The following is a 20,879-nucleotide window of genomic DNA, read 5'->3' as shown; positions in this document are numbered from 1 at the left end:
AAATCACAATGTTTTTAGGATGCCCTTTTCAAGATCCGTATGCCAGCAACAGATATTTTACGCCCGTTTCCTAATGTTCATGGAATGTATGTTTGAAACATAAAAATGTTGACAAATGTTGTTTTAAGTTTCTTTTTTCGGTTCATAAGTTAGATAAAACACTTCCCCTCGGGTTGTTAGTGATATTTAAAACCCTTTCCCTTGGAAAAACCCCTCGGGATGCGGGTTTTAAATATAATAACAACCCTCGGACGTGTTTTATCCTATACCTAAAAAATCAGCTTTAGAAATTGGCACTGGTCCTATAGTCCTTGCCAAACTGCCCAATAATTAAGGTATCATAACGACTAGTAGAAATTTGCCCTTTTTAAGGATTTTGCTATGTGTTATCATTATAAGGACTAGTGGACTAAAGCTAAATACAGTATGTATGAAACAAACCACCCCCACACAATAATTTTGACCCTCTGCGTAATTACCCAACCTTTACCTTTTTAGCTTGTGTACCTGTATGTCTTGTATACTGATCAATGCATGCAAGGGAGTAAAAATAGATTGAATACCAAAGAAAACTAGGGACAATTAGTTTAATATCCTAGAGAAATCTTGTACGTGGTTAACACACCACTTCCAAGATATCTGGTGAATTTCCAATATCTTGTCAGGGATTGATGCCACAACGTTTCAATATATATGAAAATGATGTTAATCTTCCTTTTAGTTTCTGGGTAAAGGATAACAAGATTATCACTTGCCTTTTTCCATGTCTTACGTGAGTCTTGGCTAGATATATAAGAAAGAATCGGATGTTCTTTAACTTCTTTTGAGTAGTATACAATGATATAAGTGAAGGCACCATGTGGTTCCGTGCAAGATTAGAAATTAGCACATCGTGGGTGGGTGGGTGGTTAGGTGGGTAGGTAGGCAGGTAGGTATTTCCAACCATTGACAGCTGTACTACAAAGACCTGATTGTTTGTGTGTTTCAGATTCCAGAGTTTGATAACCTGTACCTGGACATGAACGGCATCATACATATTTGTTCACATCCAGAAGATGACAACCCACATTTCAGAATCACAGAAGAGAAAATATTCTCTGATATCTTTCATTATATTGAGGTAAGAACTGTCCTTTAGTACTTAAATACTACTTCAATATGCACATATAGTCATGATAATGACATTGCAATGTATTCTAAAATATGGTAAACTTATTTGTAAATTAGGAAATATGTTATTAGGAAATATGTTTGTTAAGCATGTTAAACAAAGTAAGTACATGTACATGCCATCTATCCAAAGAGAATGCTATTTTACAAATGTCAGGTTTACATGTTGCTGCAAAAAGCTGCAAATTTGCTGATGCAATATAAAGCAACATTCACTTGGATAGATCTGATGTATGAAATTTTAAGACTTATCCTATCTCACACTATGCATTTCCTCTGTGGAAACGTGCTTGAACAAAGGTTTTACATCTTCTAAGAAACAAGGAACCAGAACACATCCCAGCATCACCATGGTCACTATCCAAACAAATGGGTCACGGCATATAATCCCGTGCATAGCTACCTACACGACTTGATCACATGGCTACCTCTGCCACATTCTCTTTCTCATCGCCACCCTGTGGAGGTGTGTATTGAGTCTCAGAGAATATAGATATTTTTTTATTATTGAGCTGTCTCCTGGTGATAACATCTACAACACAATTGACATGATTGAAGTGAATAGGAACAGAACGAGATAAATGTCATTAGTCGCAAGCTAATAGAATATTTATAGCTGTGCGGTTGATCATTTATCAATGTCCTACGTGAAAACATGACGCATATTATACCTGATGTCAGGTTGTTAAAGTGATACATTGCTTAATATGTTGTTCTACCCACTCACAAGTTCTTGTCTTTACGACATGCGACAGTGTTGTAACTATTTTTTTTGTCAATGTTAGGCTAGGGGATCTGCGCCCCGCAGTCCCACTGTGTGAAAATGCATCGTCTGAGATAGGATAAGTTAAACTTTTTATGAATTGTATATTTATTATACTTATCCTATCTCACACGCTATATGCCCACCTGGCCATCCCATCACAGCTCCTCTAGCCTGTCAGCTCTAAGGCAGAGATAGTCATGTGATCAGGTCGTGTAGGTCGCTATGCACAGGATTATAGTGTGTGACCCATTTGTTTGGGTAGTGACCATCTAATGTGTTCGGGTTAATTGTTTTTAGAAGTTGGAATCTTTTGTTCAAGCATGTTTCCACATAGGATCAAAAGAAGGAGGAGTAATGCATAGCGTGAGATAGGATAAGTATTATAAATATACAATTTAATGGAAAATTTACAATTCTGTAGAAACTTCCCAAACAGCCAACTGACATGATTCTTTTTCAGTTTTTGTTTCGCATCATAAGACCAAGGAAAGTTTTCTACATGGCTGTTGATGGTGTTGCTCCTAGGGCAAAGATGAACCAGCAGCGTGGGCGAAGATTCAGGTAAATACGGAACATGCACACATATTATGCATGTACAATGTACACGGTTCTCAAGCCATGCATTAACCTAGCTTGTCCAATGCCTTTCTGCTACTGAGCACTGGGTCAGAATATGTTCTCTGGTCACACGTGGCCAGTTTTTTTCTCCCTAAATTTATTTATGTTCATAAGCCACATGAGGTTCCCCCCCCCATGTATGAGGTGTGAACTAGTTAGATTAGCCAATGGTGTCTTCCCCTGCGTTCCCAGTAAACCTTTACTATTCTTATAACATGTCTGCAGTGACAATTGTGCTGCCACATCAGCAAGAATGTATGGCTATTACTTTGAACATGGAGGCACAGGTGGCCAAGTCTTCTAGGGCACAGCAATTCGCTGTACCAGCTGTGTACAGAGTTGCACCCTTTAGTAGTTGTGGGATAATACACTGATACATCGGTGGATTGTGATTTTTTTTTTGCTTCTTGCTACAAGTATCGATCACAACCACACACTGAGTAAAAAGTATTGATTCTTACCTTAAATGCATTCTTTAATAAATCTTTTCACCAAACTAGTGAAAATTAGTAGTGAAAAACAGACATATTTTCATCCATTGCGCCATACTTGACACTGCCAACTGAATCCTAATATTGCATGTTTGATTCCCACATTTGCCCTGATTATTTCTTTCTTTGCTTTCATCAAAGTGGTAAATGTCTGAGACCTGCATCACTTTGGGCTTTCCTCCCACATGAAGCTGACACGCCATGATATAACTGGAATACTGATAAAAGTGGCGTGAAACCCAACTCACCCACTAACTCACTCACTCACTCACTCACTCACTCACTCTCAAATTTCAAATTTGGACTGCCCAAGTTTCTTATCACCCGTTTGTTTACCGGAATGCCCTGAAGGGGGTACGGTATAATTTTTTTCTGCGCATAATATTCGAAAAATCTTTTTTCCAAAATACCGAATCCACTAGAGCGGGGCGCGCATTATACTTGGGTCCGCACTATACCCAAGAAAATACGGTATATAAAAGTACCGAGTCTCTAAACAACTCTGCACACTTAAATGTACCCAGCAACAACTCTTCATGAGACTTCTAAAACATCACCAGTTCAGTTCATGACATCGGTGAAAGACTCATTTATGGTTTTAAGACTCTGTGGGTACTTTCTAGTCCCCTCAAAGTACCCGGGTACATCATAGTGCCACGTGTACAAGGTGTGGCGACAACGACCCCACAGCACATGATTCCGTGCTCACAACTGGTTCCAAGCCTGAGTACCATTACCAATAACAGAGGGAAAATATCAGGCAGTTGCCCTTAGCAATTACTCTGTCAGAGGCATCCTTTAGGGAAACAGTAATGTTTTTGTTTTGATAGTTTGATTTTATTTTGTCCTTATTCTGGAAAGTACTGAAAAATCCCACCAAAAACAGGATTTAGGTTGCGATGGTGTAACTGTGATATTGCTGACAACAGTATCAAAACTAGGAGGTTATTTACACTTATTTTGTGTCATCCATGATTATTCTAGAAATGTGCTTGAAAACTGAAAAGTAGCTTGTCAGTAGTATCTTTAATATGTTCATCTTCCTGAGGCAAGAACGTCCACTAGCCTTTTGATCAAAGTCTTGTTGTTTTCATCCTTGCCATTTCAAGTCTGCTTTTCTGTGCTAAATATGATTGGACTATTGCACATATCAATAGTCCAATCAGAGAATGCTTCCTACAATCAATAGCCATGACTGGTACATGTTTGTGTACAACTGATTTGCCCTTGCCTGTCTTTGTTGACACGAATATGTCTTTTCCATCTTTTAAACCCCTCAGCGATTGCCTGTGTTTGTCTGTCAGGGATGAAATTGAAATGTTTTCGTTATCTGAGCGACTAGGTCGTTGTCTATGGTAGTCGCCATCTTTGTGAAGCCATACGAGATAACAGTGATCTGATTGGATATTGTGTTTTCATTACAAGGAGCACAACTCGTGATCTACGCGAACTGGTGCCAGGGTTAAGCCAAGAAAAAGTGGACTTCATGTGGCAAGGGTAGAAACTGGGCATTGGTATAGGCTAGTGGACAGGCTTCTGTGTGTTGATGAACATTTTTTTCCAATCCAGATCAGCTCGTGAAGCTGAAGATTTGATAAAGAAAGCGCAGGAAAAAGGAGAAGTTTTGCCAACTGAGAAGAGATTTGACTCCAACTGTATCACTCCAGGTATGTTGGATGACTGGGACAATACAACACAATGAAGTACATACACTGCATCATAGTAAGCATCTTATTGCTAGTCACGATCAGGAGTGTAGTGACTCAAAGTGTTTGTTTGTTTGATTCCTCACATTGGTTGAGACGGCCTTCTTGGTCTAGTGGTAGAGTGTCCACCCGGAGAGCAGAAGGTCTGGGGTTTGATCCCTGGTTGCGTCATACCAAAAAAACGTTAAACGGTGGTACTTGTTGTTACCCTGTCTGGCCCTTGGCATTGAGGGGCTAAAACAAGGACTGGTTGGCTCAGAGTCAGTATTTTGTGTCTGAGTGGGGTATTCATGTTAAACTGTGGTATGGTATCTCAGTGGGATAGCACTATAAATTGGCATCAGTCCGCATGCACGTCGCTATATGAGTGCAATAACTCGGACACAACGTTAAACCCCATTTCACCTCACATTGGTTGAGGGTATGAAGGCACGGGTGTCTCTCACGATGATATTGCCAGAATACTTCTGGAATAATGTTAAAGGGCATGACAACTTACTCAGCTAATTTGATCTGAGATATACACAGAATAGTATATCGTATTATACATGTATTTGCTGCACTTGTCCAGACATTTCTGCTCAATTTCGTATTATTCTCACATCCCTGGGGAGTATACAACCCAAATTGCTTACAGGCACTAGAAGGTTTTTACATCCGCCTCATATTGGGAACCCTTTCCCTGCTGGGTGAACAGAAGTACATTTGAACTAAGTTTCTTACCCAGGGTGACACAACTTGTTTTGACGTGTGTTACGGGTGTATGTACGTATTCATGTTTCCACCATCTCGTCATATACCATCGTACAAGTGGGTTCTCTTGAGTACATAGGGTGTATGTACTGTACACAAGGGGTAGTGACAACACTGTAAAGATGTGTAAACCTTGTGGGTCCATAGGCTGAAAAACAACCCATTCACTAGCGGGATACGACCTCAGCACCTGTTGCTTGCTAGGCTGGAGCTTTAGACCGCTCGCCCACCCTGCCCCATGTTATGGTGCAAATGATGTATTTGAGAGATTAGAAACATGCTAAAATAATTTGAATAAGTTCAGGTAGGTTAACTTAGACAAGAGGTACACCATGTACACAGTATCACTTATCAGTGTTAACAATTAACTTAGGATGAGATCCATAAGTTGGCTTCTATAGTCTTTGAATCTTGGGGCCAACTTAAATTCAACTTTAACATCAGGATTATGACACAGACCCTTTTATTTTCATGAAACTAGCTAATGAATTAGCCTGAATCAATTTCAAAGCTGTACTGACTTTTCTGAGTTTTCATAATGATGTTTTCAGTATTTGTGCAAGTAGTCATGGTAACTGTCCAGGTTTGACCATTGGTAGTACAATTATGCTGATGCAGTTATGATTGTTATTTATATGTACACTTTATTATCCCCCGTCATGAAGTGGGGCAGGAGACATTGGAAATTGAATGGAGTTTGTCTGTTCGTCCGTCTATCAGTCCGGTGCCTCATGGCAGGGGATAGTGATGATGCTGTTTCGATGTTTCATTTTTCATTTATGATAATTTAGGTTTTAATGTGACATTGAATTTATCATGTATATGTAAAAATAATAATACTGATAAGATGATATGTTGTCTTTTCCTGAATGACAGGAACGGAGTTCATGGTGAAACTACAAGAACAACTGAAGTATTTTGTGGTACAGAAAGTTACAACAGACCCCTTGTGGCAGGGACCTGAGATTTACTTGTCTGGTCACGAGGTGAGTTCTGTTATGATTGTATCAAATATACCAGGCACAATTCTTGGATAGTTCATAGTCAGTTTTGCCCAATTGGGACCATAGGTTTGAAAAGGTCCCCAGCAAACAATGCTGGTCTCAAGAGGTGACCAAATGGATTGGACGGTCATGCTTGGTGACTTGTCATCATACCTAACTGAGTTGATCGTTGCACACAACATCAATCACTGGATTGTCTGGTGCAGGCTGGAATATCATATAGCTGGAATATTGCTGAGTAGGGTGTTAAATGACTAACAGTCATTTTGACATAAACAGTGATCCAATTGGTCTTTATACTACGGGGCATATATGGACCAGTTGTCTAAGGCAGACTGCAGAGTTGCATGCCTCAGACATGCAGTGACCCTATGGTCTTTTATACTATGGGACATATATGAACCAGTTGTCTAAGGCAGACTGTACTGAGTTGCATGCCTGAGACATGCAGTGATCTATTGTCATGGGTTTGAATCCCAGATTCACCTTGATTATGATCATTAGATTGTAAGCACCCTCCCCATACTTGTGGGTTTCACCAAAGTGTTAAACGTCTGAGATCTGCATCACTTTCAGCTTTCCACCCACATTAAGCTGACGACTATGATGTTGCTGCAATACTCAATAAAGAAGCATAAAAGGCAAAAGACTGCCTCATTTTGGAGAACCATGATTTTAATATATTTTACTTGATATTATATAGATAGCGACCGAAGACCTATCTTTGTCCTCTGTGTGTTATCCCTGCTTTTCTGACATGATACATAACACAAAATTGTGTGTATTATTGATTTCCACTCCTGAGTCTAAGTATTTGTGCGTATTGTTTCAGACCCCTGGCGAGGGAGAACACAAGGTCATGGACTTCATTCGTTATGAAAAATCACAGCCAGGTTACGACCCTAACACACGCCACTGTCTCTATGGGCTGGATGCTGATCTTGTAAGTTGTCATTTGTATACGGCTCCACTTTTCATAGAGATATGTTTAACTTTCCGTGACACACAAAACAGATTCTCGTAATATATGAACGTATGCTATCTCACACAACGCATTGCTATTTACTCTTCAATCCTGGTGTGGAAACATCCTAGAACCAAGTTTCCAACTTCAACAAACAACTCACCCCAACACATCACATGCATTACTACTATCACCACTGTGATCATGGGTCACGTACCATTGCAATCCTGTGCGATGCAATCACGTGCCATCCTGTGCGACTGGAGCCCTAGCGATGCAACCCCTTGTGATCCGATCACCTGATACTCCCTGCATCCTCATTCACTTTTTACAGTCGTCCTGGGGGCGGTCGGGTAGCCTAGTGGTTAAAGTGTTCACTTGTGACGCCGAAGATTCGTGGTTCGATTTCGGGAGTACAATGATGTCCCATTTCTGGTGTCCCCCGCCGTGATATTGCTGGAATATTGCTAAAAGCGGCGTAGAACCATACTCACTCACTCACTCACAGTCGTCCCGCATTCAGCCGACTACCATACTGTATCATCAACTGACGTGTTAATGTTATTCTGTCGCCATAATCGAGGGATATGCCTAGGTTGTCAGCCGACAGTCGCATCTCCGAACCTGTGAATGTCCCAGGATTTCACCGCACCCTGCTGGTTGCTGATGATATCTCTCCTCTCCTATGTTTGTCAGATCCTATCCCTCGTCGGCTCTTAACTGATGCATCGTCACTCTAGGGTTTGACAGCTCTCAACAGATTGACATCACTCGAGAAATTGATGATCGATAGATCAATGTACATTGACAGATTTACATGACACAGTCTTTGATGGTTCGACAATCGATAGCTCATCATAGTTTGATCACCCTGAGCACCATACATTGACAGTTCACCACGTAGCCAGTGATTGACAGTCAATGTTAGATTGATGTGGCTCGACGACCTTGGATTGTTCAACAGGGATCAAAAGAACGTTCTCGTTCTCAGGATTGTCGTCTATGCATCATCACTAAGTTGACCAGGAGTGGGATCTACATATGGATTGCTGTGATCTGATTTGCTGGAACCATCTGGTCCGAGATCAAGGTACAGTTCATAGATCTCGTATTCTGATGACATGCATGGTGCTCTTAGTCTGGCGACAATATGACAGTCAAGATAAGGATTGTCATCATCAACCTTGCTCATCAATCCTATGGGTTCGGAGACATAATTACAGTCTAGATCACATCAGACTCTATCAACTGCGTTCTCTCAGTCTGACTTTCAAGCTTTCGTTCAGATCATGTCTACTGCTTTTAGCGTACATGGCTTGTATCAGTACCTGACACTTATTCCACATGATTCTTCTACGAGAGTACTTTCACCCTCACCATGGAAGCGTTCAGACAATAATATAATAAACCTTCGTAGATTAGACAGGGACGATTGGCGGGAGCGTTCTCCGTACCCGTGCCTTGAGGTTCCGTGGAAATGCCACATTTATGAAAGTGATCATCACCAGTCTCAAGATCAATACCCTTGTCTAAACAAGGAAGATTTTCACAACATAAGAACGCTCGATTAGATGATCCACAGAGTCATCATGTGCTACTCCTGTTTGGGATCGTCGTTCACAACCTTTGTTATTTTCACCAAACCCCAGCTATTGTTATTGCGGTTATATCTGAGGATCGGTCATTCAAGATCAAGAATATACCCCTCTCGGGATAGACATCGACTGGGTTCTTCAAACTTTCACCAGTACGATCAGCAGAGATTCATAGATTGTCAACTCTCAAGATTTATTTTCAACTATAACAAAGATCAACTTGCTACTGCACCGTTCACACATTCTACAGGGAACTGACAATGAACGATGACCCAGATTTTCCAACTGGTGGCTTAGCTTCACATTCAAGTACGAGACGGACGCATTCAAGAGATTCACAATATGATCATAGATACTCTATTGCGATCGGATCATCCATCCCAATGACAACTCAAACTGTCGACCTGTTATTGACCAGATACAACAATCTGAGAAACTACTGACATTCATCTCACCCATACAGGACTAGGCAATAGGAAGCACAATGCACTAGCCATCTCTTGGGAAGAACTTCGGCTACTTTTGCAGGTGCTCTTCTGACCAGCAAGGAGCTGACTGTGCGCATCTTTACCGAACACCCAACCTTTACCTCTTTGCAACCGGATTCAACTCGTTACCAGACATGCTTCATCTTTGCGTTTGGCACATCTCCAGAAATCTCTCACAGCCAAGGGTTATTCTCGGAAGGTGGCTCGGACTAACACTGAGGCACATTGCACATCTTCTAAAGCTTGGTGCGATCACAAGTGGAAGTCAGTTGAAGACTTTTGTTCAGATATTTCATCTCCGACCACTGTGTCTGGTCAACAAATAGCTGAATACCTTCAACATTTACATATTACCAAGAAGTTGGAAGGCTCCACTTCAGCTACTATTTGTCTGCGATAAATTCCATCAGTGCCACAACTACGGATTCAAGGTCTCTTCTGTTGCGGAGCTGACTTACAGTAACAAGGCACCTCCCTTCATCAGGTAATGGGAGCACTTATACGACGTCCAGGGGATGGCATTTATATATATATATATATATATATATATATATATAGCTTTATCTACTGGATACAGCTTCAACTTTATCGTTCTTCCCACAACAGTCTCGTCAAGCCTCGACAGTCGGTTAGGGAGCACGACTTATCGTCAAGGCATGACACGATCAGAATTTCTCCTGAACTTTACACTCTTGTAGACAGCCTAATTTAAATCTGCAACCTGTTCTTCAGCAGCCCATTACACTTCACCAATAGCAAGTGCTCTTGGGACTGCACACATCAGCCTAGGACCTGATGAACAGGGGTTGGTTGCATTTACAACCGATCCAACAGTTCTGCATCCCTCTACAATAAATGTCAATAAAGTTGCTTGGTTTTGTGTCTTTAATCAGAAGAACATGTGCCTGTTGCTTCTTCTTTTATTACTCTTTCGTATTGAATTATTGAAATGTACACTTCGAGAATTTAGGAACTTTCAGAAGAGTCTCATTTGTTTGTTGCATCTGCTGTTTTAACTTGAGATGTGAGCAGCCATTGTAGAAATCTACTATGTTATACCTGTTTCAGATTGTATTGGGTTTGGCGACACATGAACCTCATTTTTCTCTCCTCCGTGAAGAAGTCCGATTTGGTGGAAGGAAAGAGAGGAACAAGAGGTGAGATATTAGCAGTAACTGTATCACTAGTACTATTTCGCTTTTTATCTTCATTTGAGCTAGGGGTCACAAGTAACCAAGTCATCTAAAGCGCCGCAATTCCCTGTGCAGAGTTGCATCCCTTGGGCATGCTAGAAAACTATGATTGTGGGTTTGAAACCTTGTTCGCCCTGATTATGTTTCTAGGTTTGTCAGCACCATACCCGTGCTTGTGGGTTTCACCGAAGTGGTAAACGTCTGAGGCCTGCATCACTTCGGGCTTTCCTCCCACATTAAGCTGTCGCGCCTTGTTATAACTGGAATACTGTTAAAAGCGGCGTTAAACCCAACTCACTCTCTCATTTGAGCTATTTTGCAAATGACCAGCAAAATGTGAGAAATTAAGTACCCTATATTTGAATAGACAACATGGTATTGATTTTAACAAGCAAAACACAAAAGATGCTAAAAATGGTACTTGTTATTACCCTGCCTGATGCTCAGCCTTAAGGGAAGTCGGTATACTGTGTCTGAGTGTCTCAGTGAGCAGGCACCATAAAACCGGTGTAATTCCGGACTAGTACAAGCGGACCCACTCGACTATGTAAGTGCAATGATCTTGAACACGATGTTAAACCCAATTTTACCTCACCTCCTGACAAATGAATGTTTCCACTAATGATCTCATCTCATCACGTGTAGATAGATCACAATTGATTAATGTCACATTGTTTGAATGTGAATTTGTTTGACATTTTTCCAGACCATCAACACCAGAAGAAACAACGTTTCATCTCCTCCATCTGTCTCTGCTCAGGGAATATCTGGATTATGAGTTCTCTGCTGTCAAAGTGAGTGGGCATGTCTCAACTAATATCGGTACTGTGCAATTGAGCTCCTTTGAAGCCTTGGCCTAAATATAGTCATTACTACCATGTGAAATTGCTTTGTGCAGATTGGGGCCAAATAGTTCCCCAATACCCCATGTTTGTCATAATTGCAGGATGCCGTTGTACAAAACAACCTCAGCACTACGACTGTCGTAAGTCTGTGTTAAGGTATGGGATTTACGATCACCTCAGCGCAAAGATCACTTTGAACAATGGCACCCAGACCAGTGAGCTTGGTAAGGGTTGGGTAACTTCTTTGAGTGGCATTTAGAAGTTGGAATGGTAACTAAGACAAAATTGTTATGGATGAGCAACTTCTTTATTACAATTGGGCAACGTTTCAGTGTAGATTCTAACACCTTTATATAAACATCTATCTATTGTTATGTATATAGATCATGCTCATACCTAGTTTGTACATCATTTGCTTGATAACGGTGTTAGAATCTACACCGAAACGTCGCCCAATTTTTCATAAAGAAGTTGCTCATCCATAACAATTTTGTCTTAGTTAAGGGTTGGGTAGTTACAATGTATGACTTGGCTGACTGTGTGTCACCGTACCCCGGATGCCAAGCTCCTTCCCTGCTCATAACACACGTCACTGCCTAAAGAGTGGATGTGGCCAATACAAGAATATTGAAATCTGCCCTCTAGCCTCAAATGTAGTGACCTTAGTATTTTTGTGTAAGTCTTTGGGAATGCTATCATAGTGAATTTTGAAAAGGTTTACGACTGACTTACTATTTCCCAGATAAATGTTGGTTTTGTTTAATCAAATTGGTTTGAGATTGCAGGATAAAGGAAAAGCACATATCTTCCCTAGTCAATTACTTAATATGGGTAGATGAAATGAAATAGAAATTCAAATGAACAAGCAAAGAGAATAATTTAGGTGGGGGAAGAGTATTGGCTGTCATGACAGTCCTCACTTGTCACAATCCTCAGTCGGTTGAAAGTTCAACTCCATGCATGGTTGTGGCCACCTAGCACAGTGGGGAGCTGTGACTGGTAGCAGCAACAGTGTAGAGAGCTGCTGTAACAGGCGGTGACCTGTAAAGCCCATCAGGATATATCTGGAATATTGCTCTCTGTGATGCTGAACACTATTCACAAATTCACTGTTTTTTTAAAATAGTATCAACTCAATTAAACACTGTGAACTCAACATTTTCAAATTTATGTTTCACGTTTCCAGAAAAAGAACCTGCCCTTTCCTTACGACATAGAGTGCATTATAGACGACTGGATTCTCATGGGATTCCTGGTGGGCAATGATTTCATCCCACATCTGCCTAACCTCCACATTAACCATGACGCATTACCATACCTCTGGCGGACATATGAAGAGGTGCTGCCATCACTGGATGGTATGTTAGGCAGAAACACCTCACTTCTTTTTGCAAATTGTGTGGATGCCGGTGGAGCAGCACATGCTTACCCTTTTCGCAAACACCTGGTGTCATCACTGACATTTGGTGATCCATTCATATAAGCTTAAATGTTCTGTAACTTCTTTTGAGTAGCATACTACACCAAACCAAATGTATTGGTATCTGTCTGGAAATGCATGGTGGTAGCCAATGATTTCTGGCACTTCCTGGAAAAGATGAAGGGATTGCTTCTGTTTTGGTTTGAAAACTGTTTTCTTGTTTCCTTCGATTTTTCAACTTAATGATTTCATTGTGCTTTGAGACCCGTGAAGATCCGGGGTAGAATAGGTCTTCAGCAACCCATGCTTGCCATAAAAGGCGACAATTCTTGTCATAAGAGGCGACTAATGGGATTGGGTGATCAGGCTTGCTGACTTGGTTGATGCATGTCATCGTATCCCAATTGCGTGGATTGATGCTCATGGTGTCAATCACTAGATTGTATGGTCCAGACTCGATTATTTACAGACTGCTGTCATATAGCTGTAATGTTGCTAAGTGCGGCGTTAAACAACAAACAAACATTGTACTTTGACATTGTTGCCTTTGTCAAATATTCAAAATATTGTTTTCACAGGTTATTTGAATGAGGGTGGCCATTTAAATTTGAGAAGATTTGAGAAATATCTTGAGGCTCTGGCAAAGGTAAGTTTGTTCTTGCAGTAACAGCATCTGCTTAGTTTAGAAATCCATTCAGTGTGCACAGATCATTTGTGAGCCTGGGCACAGGTGTCTCAGTCATCTAAGGCACTGCAATTTGCTGTGCTGAAACCTGGGTACGAATCCTTGTTCACCCTGATGATTTGGTGTGCTAGCACCATCCCTGTGGTTGTGGGTATCACCGGAGTTGTAAACTCACTATGATTGACCTGAAATACTGTTCAATGTGGCGTTGAACCAAAATCACTCACTCACTCTTTTGTTTTTGCAGTCTTAGATGATATGGGATAGACACCACGAATATAACCCAACTAGTCCACAGTTCAAGTCAGACAAGTGGTTCATTTTCACTCCTCTTTGGCTAAATAAACAAGACGGAAGTCAATGAGCACCTATATTCAACACTGTGACTGCAATATTTTTGTGCAACAGCTTATGTGCTCTCCATATTACATAATATCAGGCAATGGAATATTGGTGTGTGTGTGACATTAAACAACAAGCAAACAATACTTGATTAAAAACAGACTCCCATCACAACTAGGGCTGTGTTTTGACCTGTATTTTGTATTGCAATACATTGCCATACTTTAACTTGTATTTACATTTTCATGAGTTAATCAGAGTTATACCCTGTATAAATGTCAGATACCGTCAGTCAGTGTCCCTTATTTGGGACGATGTCGAAATCATCTACCATTTTGTATCCCAGCAACGATCAAGGGAGATAATACGGTCACATGGTAGCGCAAGCTCCTTCCCGGCGCGTGACACCTTTGTTATATTCTAGGTATAGAGATCTCCGCGAACAGGCTACCGCTGTGAGGAGCTTGATAGTCGTGATGTGTTGATAGTCGTGATGTGAAGATGCTAATTGATAAAGAGATCGTCAGGCAAGTTGTATCTCCATATCAATTAGGAACACATAAGTATTCTTATCTATATTTGCCCCAATTTATGCTACATATACAAACGTATCGCAATACATATTGCTGAAGATTTGCACCACAATATACAGGTGTACCGGTAATACTGCACACCCTCAATCACTATTTCCACTATCAGCCATATATATTCATGGGCCATGGAGGAACATACATTGTACAAATATGTGAAGTACTGACAATGACAGACTTGTGGCTATATCTGACCATGATGACATTGATATTTTCACACAATCATGATCAGTGGTAGAAAAAATCCCATATTATTAGTTATGGTGTCTTTAGTTGCCATATTAGTTAGCAGAAAAATATTGAGCGAGGCACCGTATACGGCAACTAAAGACACCATAACGAATTTATTAAGCCGAAAGTTTACACTCTCTGGTATCCATATCGCACATGTGTCAAAATGTAAACTTGACACTTACAACCGTACATTAAAGGTCAAAGGGAGCCTACTCTTCAAACCTTTGACGACAAACCTTGTTGACAATTTTAAGTCACGAACGTGATCTTAAAAACAGATTTTTGTCCTTGCACATCACAATTAATGATAGTAAAACATAAAACAGTGTCAGATAATGAATTTCGGTACCAGAATTTTCATGTGAAATATGTGATGTGGGTGTTTGAAAATCCAAGATGAATGTTACTGATGGTATAAAGTCTCATATTAGGTCAGTATCAACCATCTTGGATTTTTGACCCCGCCGCGCGAATGCGCGAAGCGGGGGACATAGTATTCACGACCGTCCGTCCGTACATCCCACCTGTTTGTTGCCGCGATATCTCAAGAACTAAACACTGGATTGTCTTCATATTTGGAACTATGGTGTATATACAGACTCCACAGACACCAGTCGGTTTTGGTGACCTTGACCCCATTTTCAAGGTCACAGCAGGCAAATCTGCTTTTGGAGTTGTCAAACGGTGTTGCCGCGATATCTCAAGAACTAATTGCTGGATTGTCTTCATATTTGGAACTATGGTGTATATACAGACACCGCAGACACCAGTCGGTTTTGGTGACCTTGACCCCATTTTCAAGGTCACAGCAGGCAAATCTGCTTTTGGAGTTGGAAAACGGTGTTGCCGCAATATCTCAAGAACTAATCGCTGGATTGTCTTCATATTTGGTACTATGGTGTATATACAGGCGGGGGACATTTCGTCACTTTGTGACAAATACTTGTTGCTCATGTGGGGTCGGTAGTTCTGCTCTCTGATTGGTCAATCTCACTTTGAAGCATAATAAAACCCACTCTAGGTCTCAAGAGATGGGTACAAAATTGCCGATAGGGAATTGTTTTACCAGAACCTTGGCAAAAACTCTTTTGATAAACATATAAAACATTCTGATCACACATACACTGAAGTTGACTGAAGCTTTGTCTTTAGCAAAACATATGAACGTCAGAAGGAATTTGTGTGTAGTGAGAAAGAAATGCAAATTATATCAATGACTTGTAGTGTAGCCATGGACTTATACTGTTATTGTCATTTAACAATGAATCACATGACTAACCATGGATCTGAGTGCTCCTATGGTACCAGGTTCCTACTCGGGATCCACCCAACCTATAGATACGTTTTGCAGTCTAGCGTGACAGGTTAGAATATTAATTAATTTGTTTGTTTGTTAACCCCCGCCCAACTTTGTTCAATATTTTTTCATCAAACGTTGCAGGTTTGTCAGGTACATGCTGAACTGGTGCCTTTTGCTATTTAGAAATTTTAGAAATTTTTATTTTTTGCGTTTCCATGGCAACAAGATGGACTTAGGTTCTGTGAGGGTAGGGTTGTTTCCGGAGCATAACTCATGAACTGTTCAATTTTTTTTCATGAAACTTTGCAGGTTTGTCAGGTACATGCTGAACTGGCGCATTTTGCTTTTTAAAATTTAAAAAAAATATTACTTTTTACGTTTCCATGGCAACAAGATGGACTTAGGTTCCAAACTCTCTTTTTTTTTTTACAATTTCCATGACAAGTTCCACCTCGGTTAAAAAAGGTTAGGGTTTGTTTAGATTTAATTATGTCCTAAATTCTAGCCATGTTAGTGGCAAACTCTTGTTTTTGTTGTTTAATGCCACACTCAGCAATATTCCAGCTATATGACGGCGTTCTGTAAATAATCAAGGCAGGACCAGACAATCCGGTGATTGACATCGTTCCACCCGATCGGGATACGATGACATGTATCAAGTAAGTCAGCGAGCCTGACCACCCTATCCCGTTAGTTGCCTCTTACGACAAGCATGGGTTGCTGAAGACCAATTCTAACCCAGTTCTTCACAGGTTAAATTAATATGTAACCCTGTCATAATCATTTCTTGTTCATGACACTAATCATTTACTAAATGAACTTTCAGTTTGACATTGAGAAGTTCAGTGACCAGTTCACGGACATGAAGTGGATGGAGAGCCGGCTGGGAAAGAAGCATGTCAACGAGGCAGCTGCCAGAGCCGCCCAGGAGGAGGAGCGGAAAAAAGAGAGGAAAAAGGTGACAGTCTTGCGATTTGTGTCCATATACGATTTCTTGTCCTGATGTTTGTCCATCAAGAACATTAATTAATAAGACCAACATTATAGGATGTAATTCCCCGAATTATCCTCGTCTGTTGTCATGGATACGTGTATTGTTTTTTTATGTTGCAGTCTTTCAACGATACAAATCCATTTGCTGCACTGGAGGGTGTGTTAGATGAGTTTGATCCCAGTCTGTCAGATTCTGGTGAGTAGAAACCGGCACTGTGTGAGGTGAAAGGATGGTTAACATCACATTTCAAGATTATTGCACTTATATGCAGGGATGAGAATCTTCGGTTGATCCGCAAATTTCCGAGAAATTTTAGTGACCACAAAATGGTTAAAATCTGATGGCTTACCCCAGATTATGGACCACGCTCCATTGCTAAGATGTTTCAGCTGAAAACAAAAATATCCATTCTCGTCCCTGTATATGGCAACATGCATCCACATGTACATGCATGCATACAAGCATGCATACTTGAACTAGTCCGGACTAAGGCGTGTTGTGAATAAAACAGCCATTATAGATTATATGACGGCTTGCTTTTGGTTGATTCCACCGTGAAGACCTCAAGTTGCACTGGAGTGGCAATATATAAACTTGGGCTGTGTCATATTATTATTGGAAACTTCCCAGGACTCTGATTAGTTTGATAGATATTTCTTCTCTATGTATATGCCTTTTTTTTTTTCTTGAACTTTGTAATGTTTTTTAAAGGTGCTGACACATTCACAGAGCCAACAGAGGAGACAACTCTGTCTGATCTGTCTGATGACGATGTGGACACGTTCGATGCCGAGTTTAGACAGCACAAGCGGAACTATTACATGGACAAGCTGGACTACCAGACTGTCACGCCGTAAGTACAACAGTGAAGCAGGAGGCGGTGGGCTAGCCTAATGGTTAAATTGTTAGCTTGTCATGCCAAAGGCCCGGGATCGGAATACAGTGATCCCTCGCTACAACGCTACCTTCGGGGTCCAAATAATTGATGAACGTTATAGATGATCAGCGGTTTAACGAAGGTCGAGTCGTAGGTGGTAGATGACCAACGAAACAGTATACATGTACATGCTCTGCCTACCTATCATGATATACGTTGCACGTTTCTGAGTTTCCAAAAAGATTAGAATAGAAGTTATTTATGATTCATAGTGTAAAAAAAGATTTATTGAGTATTAACATGCGCTTTAAAAAAAAAAACACATCGTATCCCTTCAGGTGAATAAGCAGGTAGATCTATAACAAACTTGGTCAAGGCATTGTATTATATGCAGAGATTAAGATTACCGTGTGTATATTCTCGTAAACTAAGCCGGAAATAGCAATCAGCTGTGCACACATTTCCTCCCAATCTACCGGTGATTCAGTTAAAACGTACCCAGTGATAGCACTTTAAAGAATTTTGATGCAGTGGCCGGATGAAATTATTATTTTATCAGGAATAATATATTCCAATATCGTTTTATTTTAGTTTCAGCTTCCACCATATATACTTAAAATTATGAGAACCACAAGTGTAGCATTTTGGTACAGATTGTATGCAAGATATTTTATGGAACGATTTTGACCAGTCACCGTAGGGACTTCCCGCGCTACATGTAATTCGATTTCGAAAACGTTATGTTGACATTTAATAGTCAAACTGCCTCAAATATGGCTTTTAGCGAGTCATGGTACGGCATTTATGATTTGTGTATCCATTCTCTTGCAACTAAAGTTTGTTTCAAGGCGTCAGTAGCGGTAATCTGACAGTGGTTGCTGTTAATATCGGTGAGTTGTGCGATCTCCCAATCACTTCACAAACAATTTCGCCGAAATTATTGTAAATATTATTATAATTATTGAATGAAATTTTGAATATGATTAAATAAGTATATTGCAAACATTAGTCCAGATAAACAATGAACATTTTTTTTAATTAGATCTACCAGATATTATAATAATAGGATTAAATTGCGTACTTCAGTTCGGATTTGTTGACTGGTATTTCTGGTGTTACGTGATCGCGGTGATCAGCTGATAATGTGTCATTGGAAAACTTGAGTGTATTGAAAATGTTAGACAATTTTGGGAGCAATGCTTTACCGCGCGCTATAACCGAGTTAGCGCTATATTGAAGGGCACTATAACAAGGGAACACTGTATTGGTAAAAGTGGGATGAAAACCAACTCACTCACTCACTCACTCACTCACTCACTCACTCACTCACTCACTCAACCACTCAACCACTCAACCACTCAACCACTCACTCACTCACTCACTCACTCAACCACTCAACCACTCAACCACCCACCCACCCACCCACAAAACAAATAAATTAGAAACACTTTTGAACACTGGGGAATGCTAAATACCGTCTGTTGGAGTCAGAACTAGATTCAAATTCATACAAATGCTTCCATTAAACCAGCCCTGATTACTTCTGAGCTCAGTACTCCATATACACCAAATCGTCCACTCCGCTCAAGTGAAAACAGTCTTCTCTTAGTTCCTCTCTTCCATTGCCTCAAAACAGGCTCGAAACATTTGGCTATATATATAATGTTCTCTCACATTATTCCAGTTCTGTAGAACTCCCTCCCTTTAGTGCTTCAGCTCTGTCCCAGTCTTGAAAGCTTTAAAGGTAACTCTCCTTTCGTATTTTTTCTTATGCGATTTCAATTCACAAATTTTACGTTTTCATAATTCTTCCTTATTCTTCCTTGTCGCGCTTTAAGCAGCCATTCTTGTACATTATTATTATTATTATTATTATTATTATTATTATTATTATTACAGCGAAGTGCTACAAGACCAGGCTCGGGGGTATGTGACTGCCATACAATGGATCCTCCTCTACTACTTTGAGGGCGTGCCGTCTTGGAGCTGGTATGTAGACACAGAACCATTATGAGTGTTGTCTGAGATGATTATCTTTGTTAGATCTCATTTTGTATTCAATGAACATACGGCTACAGTGGGGTTGTTGACACACTTTTATATTATCAATGAATTAAATTATGACAGCCATTTTCCTGAGCCTCCAGTTCTCGATGAAGATTTCCTTATGTTTGATCGACCACCAAACACCAAGATCACTTTACCGGCATCCCGTATTTAAGATCTCTATACAGCCACACATTCTTCAATTGACATCAGTGCGTATGTTAACTGGTTTGTCGCAGGAATCAGTCACGTCATCTCCTCCTTGAGGACATCCTATGAAGGAATATCTGGAGCTACGCTACAGCCTACATGGACCGATCAAGTGGGTCTCATTCACAGCCTCTTGGACTACATGGTACGCATGCAAGAGGATTTATCGTCAACCCTGTCTACTCTGGATACAGGGCAAACAACTCCTCGTTCAAATCAGGTCCTGTGCCATTTCTGATCAAACTAAGAAAAAGATCATGACTCAGCCTATTGCTTCGTGCTGGATCTTCAATGACAAATTAGGAAGTGTTATTGATTAAGTTCGTCAACATGCGGCTGAACGATTTCAAGTGTTGACAATCCACCTAGCAGCCAAGGCTCCCGGCTCGTCTTTCCCTCCTAAACGCCCATGTGATGCTCCTCGGGATACGAGTTTCAGGGAACCACGGAAGAAATTTGTCCCTTCAAGGAAGGATTCTTTCCAACCTAACTGTCGACCAAATCGTTTCTGGTACCTCGTCCAAAATTCCAGATGGAGTTGGTCAGGAAATTATGTCCGATCAGCCTCGATCTCCAAGATGCTTATCT

General features: G+C 40.6%; 1 protein-coding gene across 4 annotated transcripts in view; it reads left to right on the top strand.

The window, feature by feature from the left end:
* Positions 1-20,879, top strand: part of LOC124152504 (5'-3' exoribonuclease 1-like) — an 88,706-nt gene that overhangs the window by 9,406 nt on the left and 58,421 nt on the right. For all 4 annotated transcript variants that reach the window (XM_048394366.1, XM_048394367.1, XM_048394365.1 and 1 more), the window contains exons 2-14: positions 989-1,120; positions 2,397-2,497; positions 4,615-4,712; positions 6,381-6,490; positions 7,341-7,451; positions 10,624-10,712; positions 11,455-11,542; positions 12,780-12,951; positions 13,592-13,659; positions 16,991-17,122; positions 17,278-17,353; positions 17,870-18,011; positions 19,935-20,024. In XM_048394366.1, the coding sequence (XP_048250323.1) occupies positions 989-1,120; positions 2,397-2,497; positions 4,615-4,712; positions 6,381-6,490; positions 7,341-7,451; positions 10,624-10,712; positions 11,455-11,542; positions 12,780-12,951; positions 13,592-13,659; positions 16,991-17,122; positions 17,278-17,353; positions 17,870-18,011; positions 19,935-20,024 (1,409 nt within the window). The remainder of the gene's footprint in view (positions 1-988; positions 1,121-2,396; positions 2,498-4,614; positions 4,713-6,380; positions 6,491-7,340; positions 7,452-10,623; positions 10,713-11,454; positions 11,543-12,779; positions 12,952-13,591; positions 13,660-16,990; positions 17,123-17,277; positions 17,354-17,869; positions 18,012-19,934; positions 20,025-20,879) is intronic.

The sequence above is a fragment of the Haliotis rufescens genome, unplaced genomic scaffold, assembly GCF_023055435.1.
Source record: "Haliotis rufescens isolate VD_foot unplaced genomic scaffold, xgHalRufe1.0.p SCAF_13, whole genome shotgun sequence".
In the NCBI taxonomy this organism is placed as follows: Eukaryota; Metazoa; Mollusca; class Gastropoda; order Lepetellida; family Haliotidae; genus Haliotis; species Haliotis rufescens.
The sequence above is the reverse complement of the archived record's forward strand: the minus strand, read 5'-3'. Positions and strand labels throughout refer to the sequence as shown.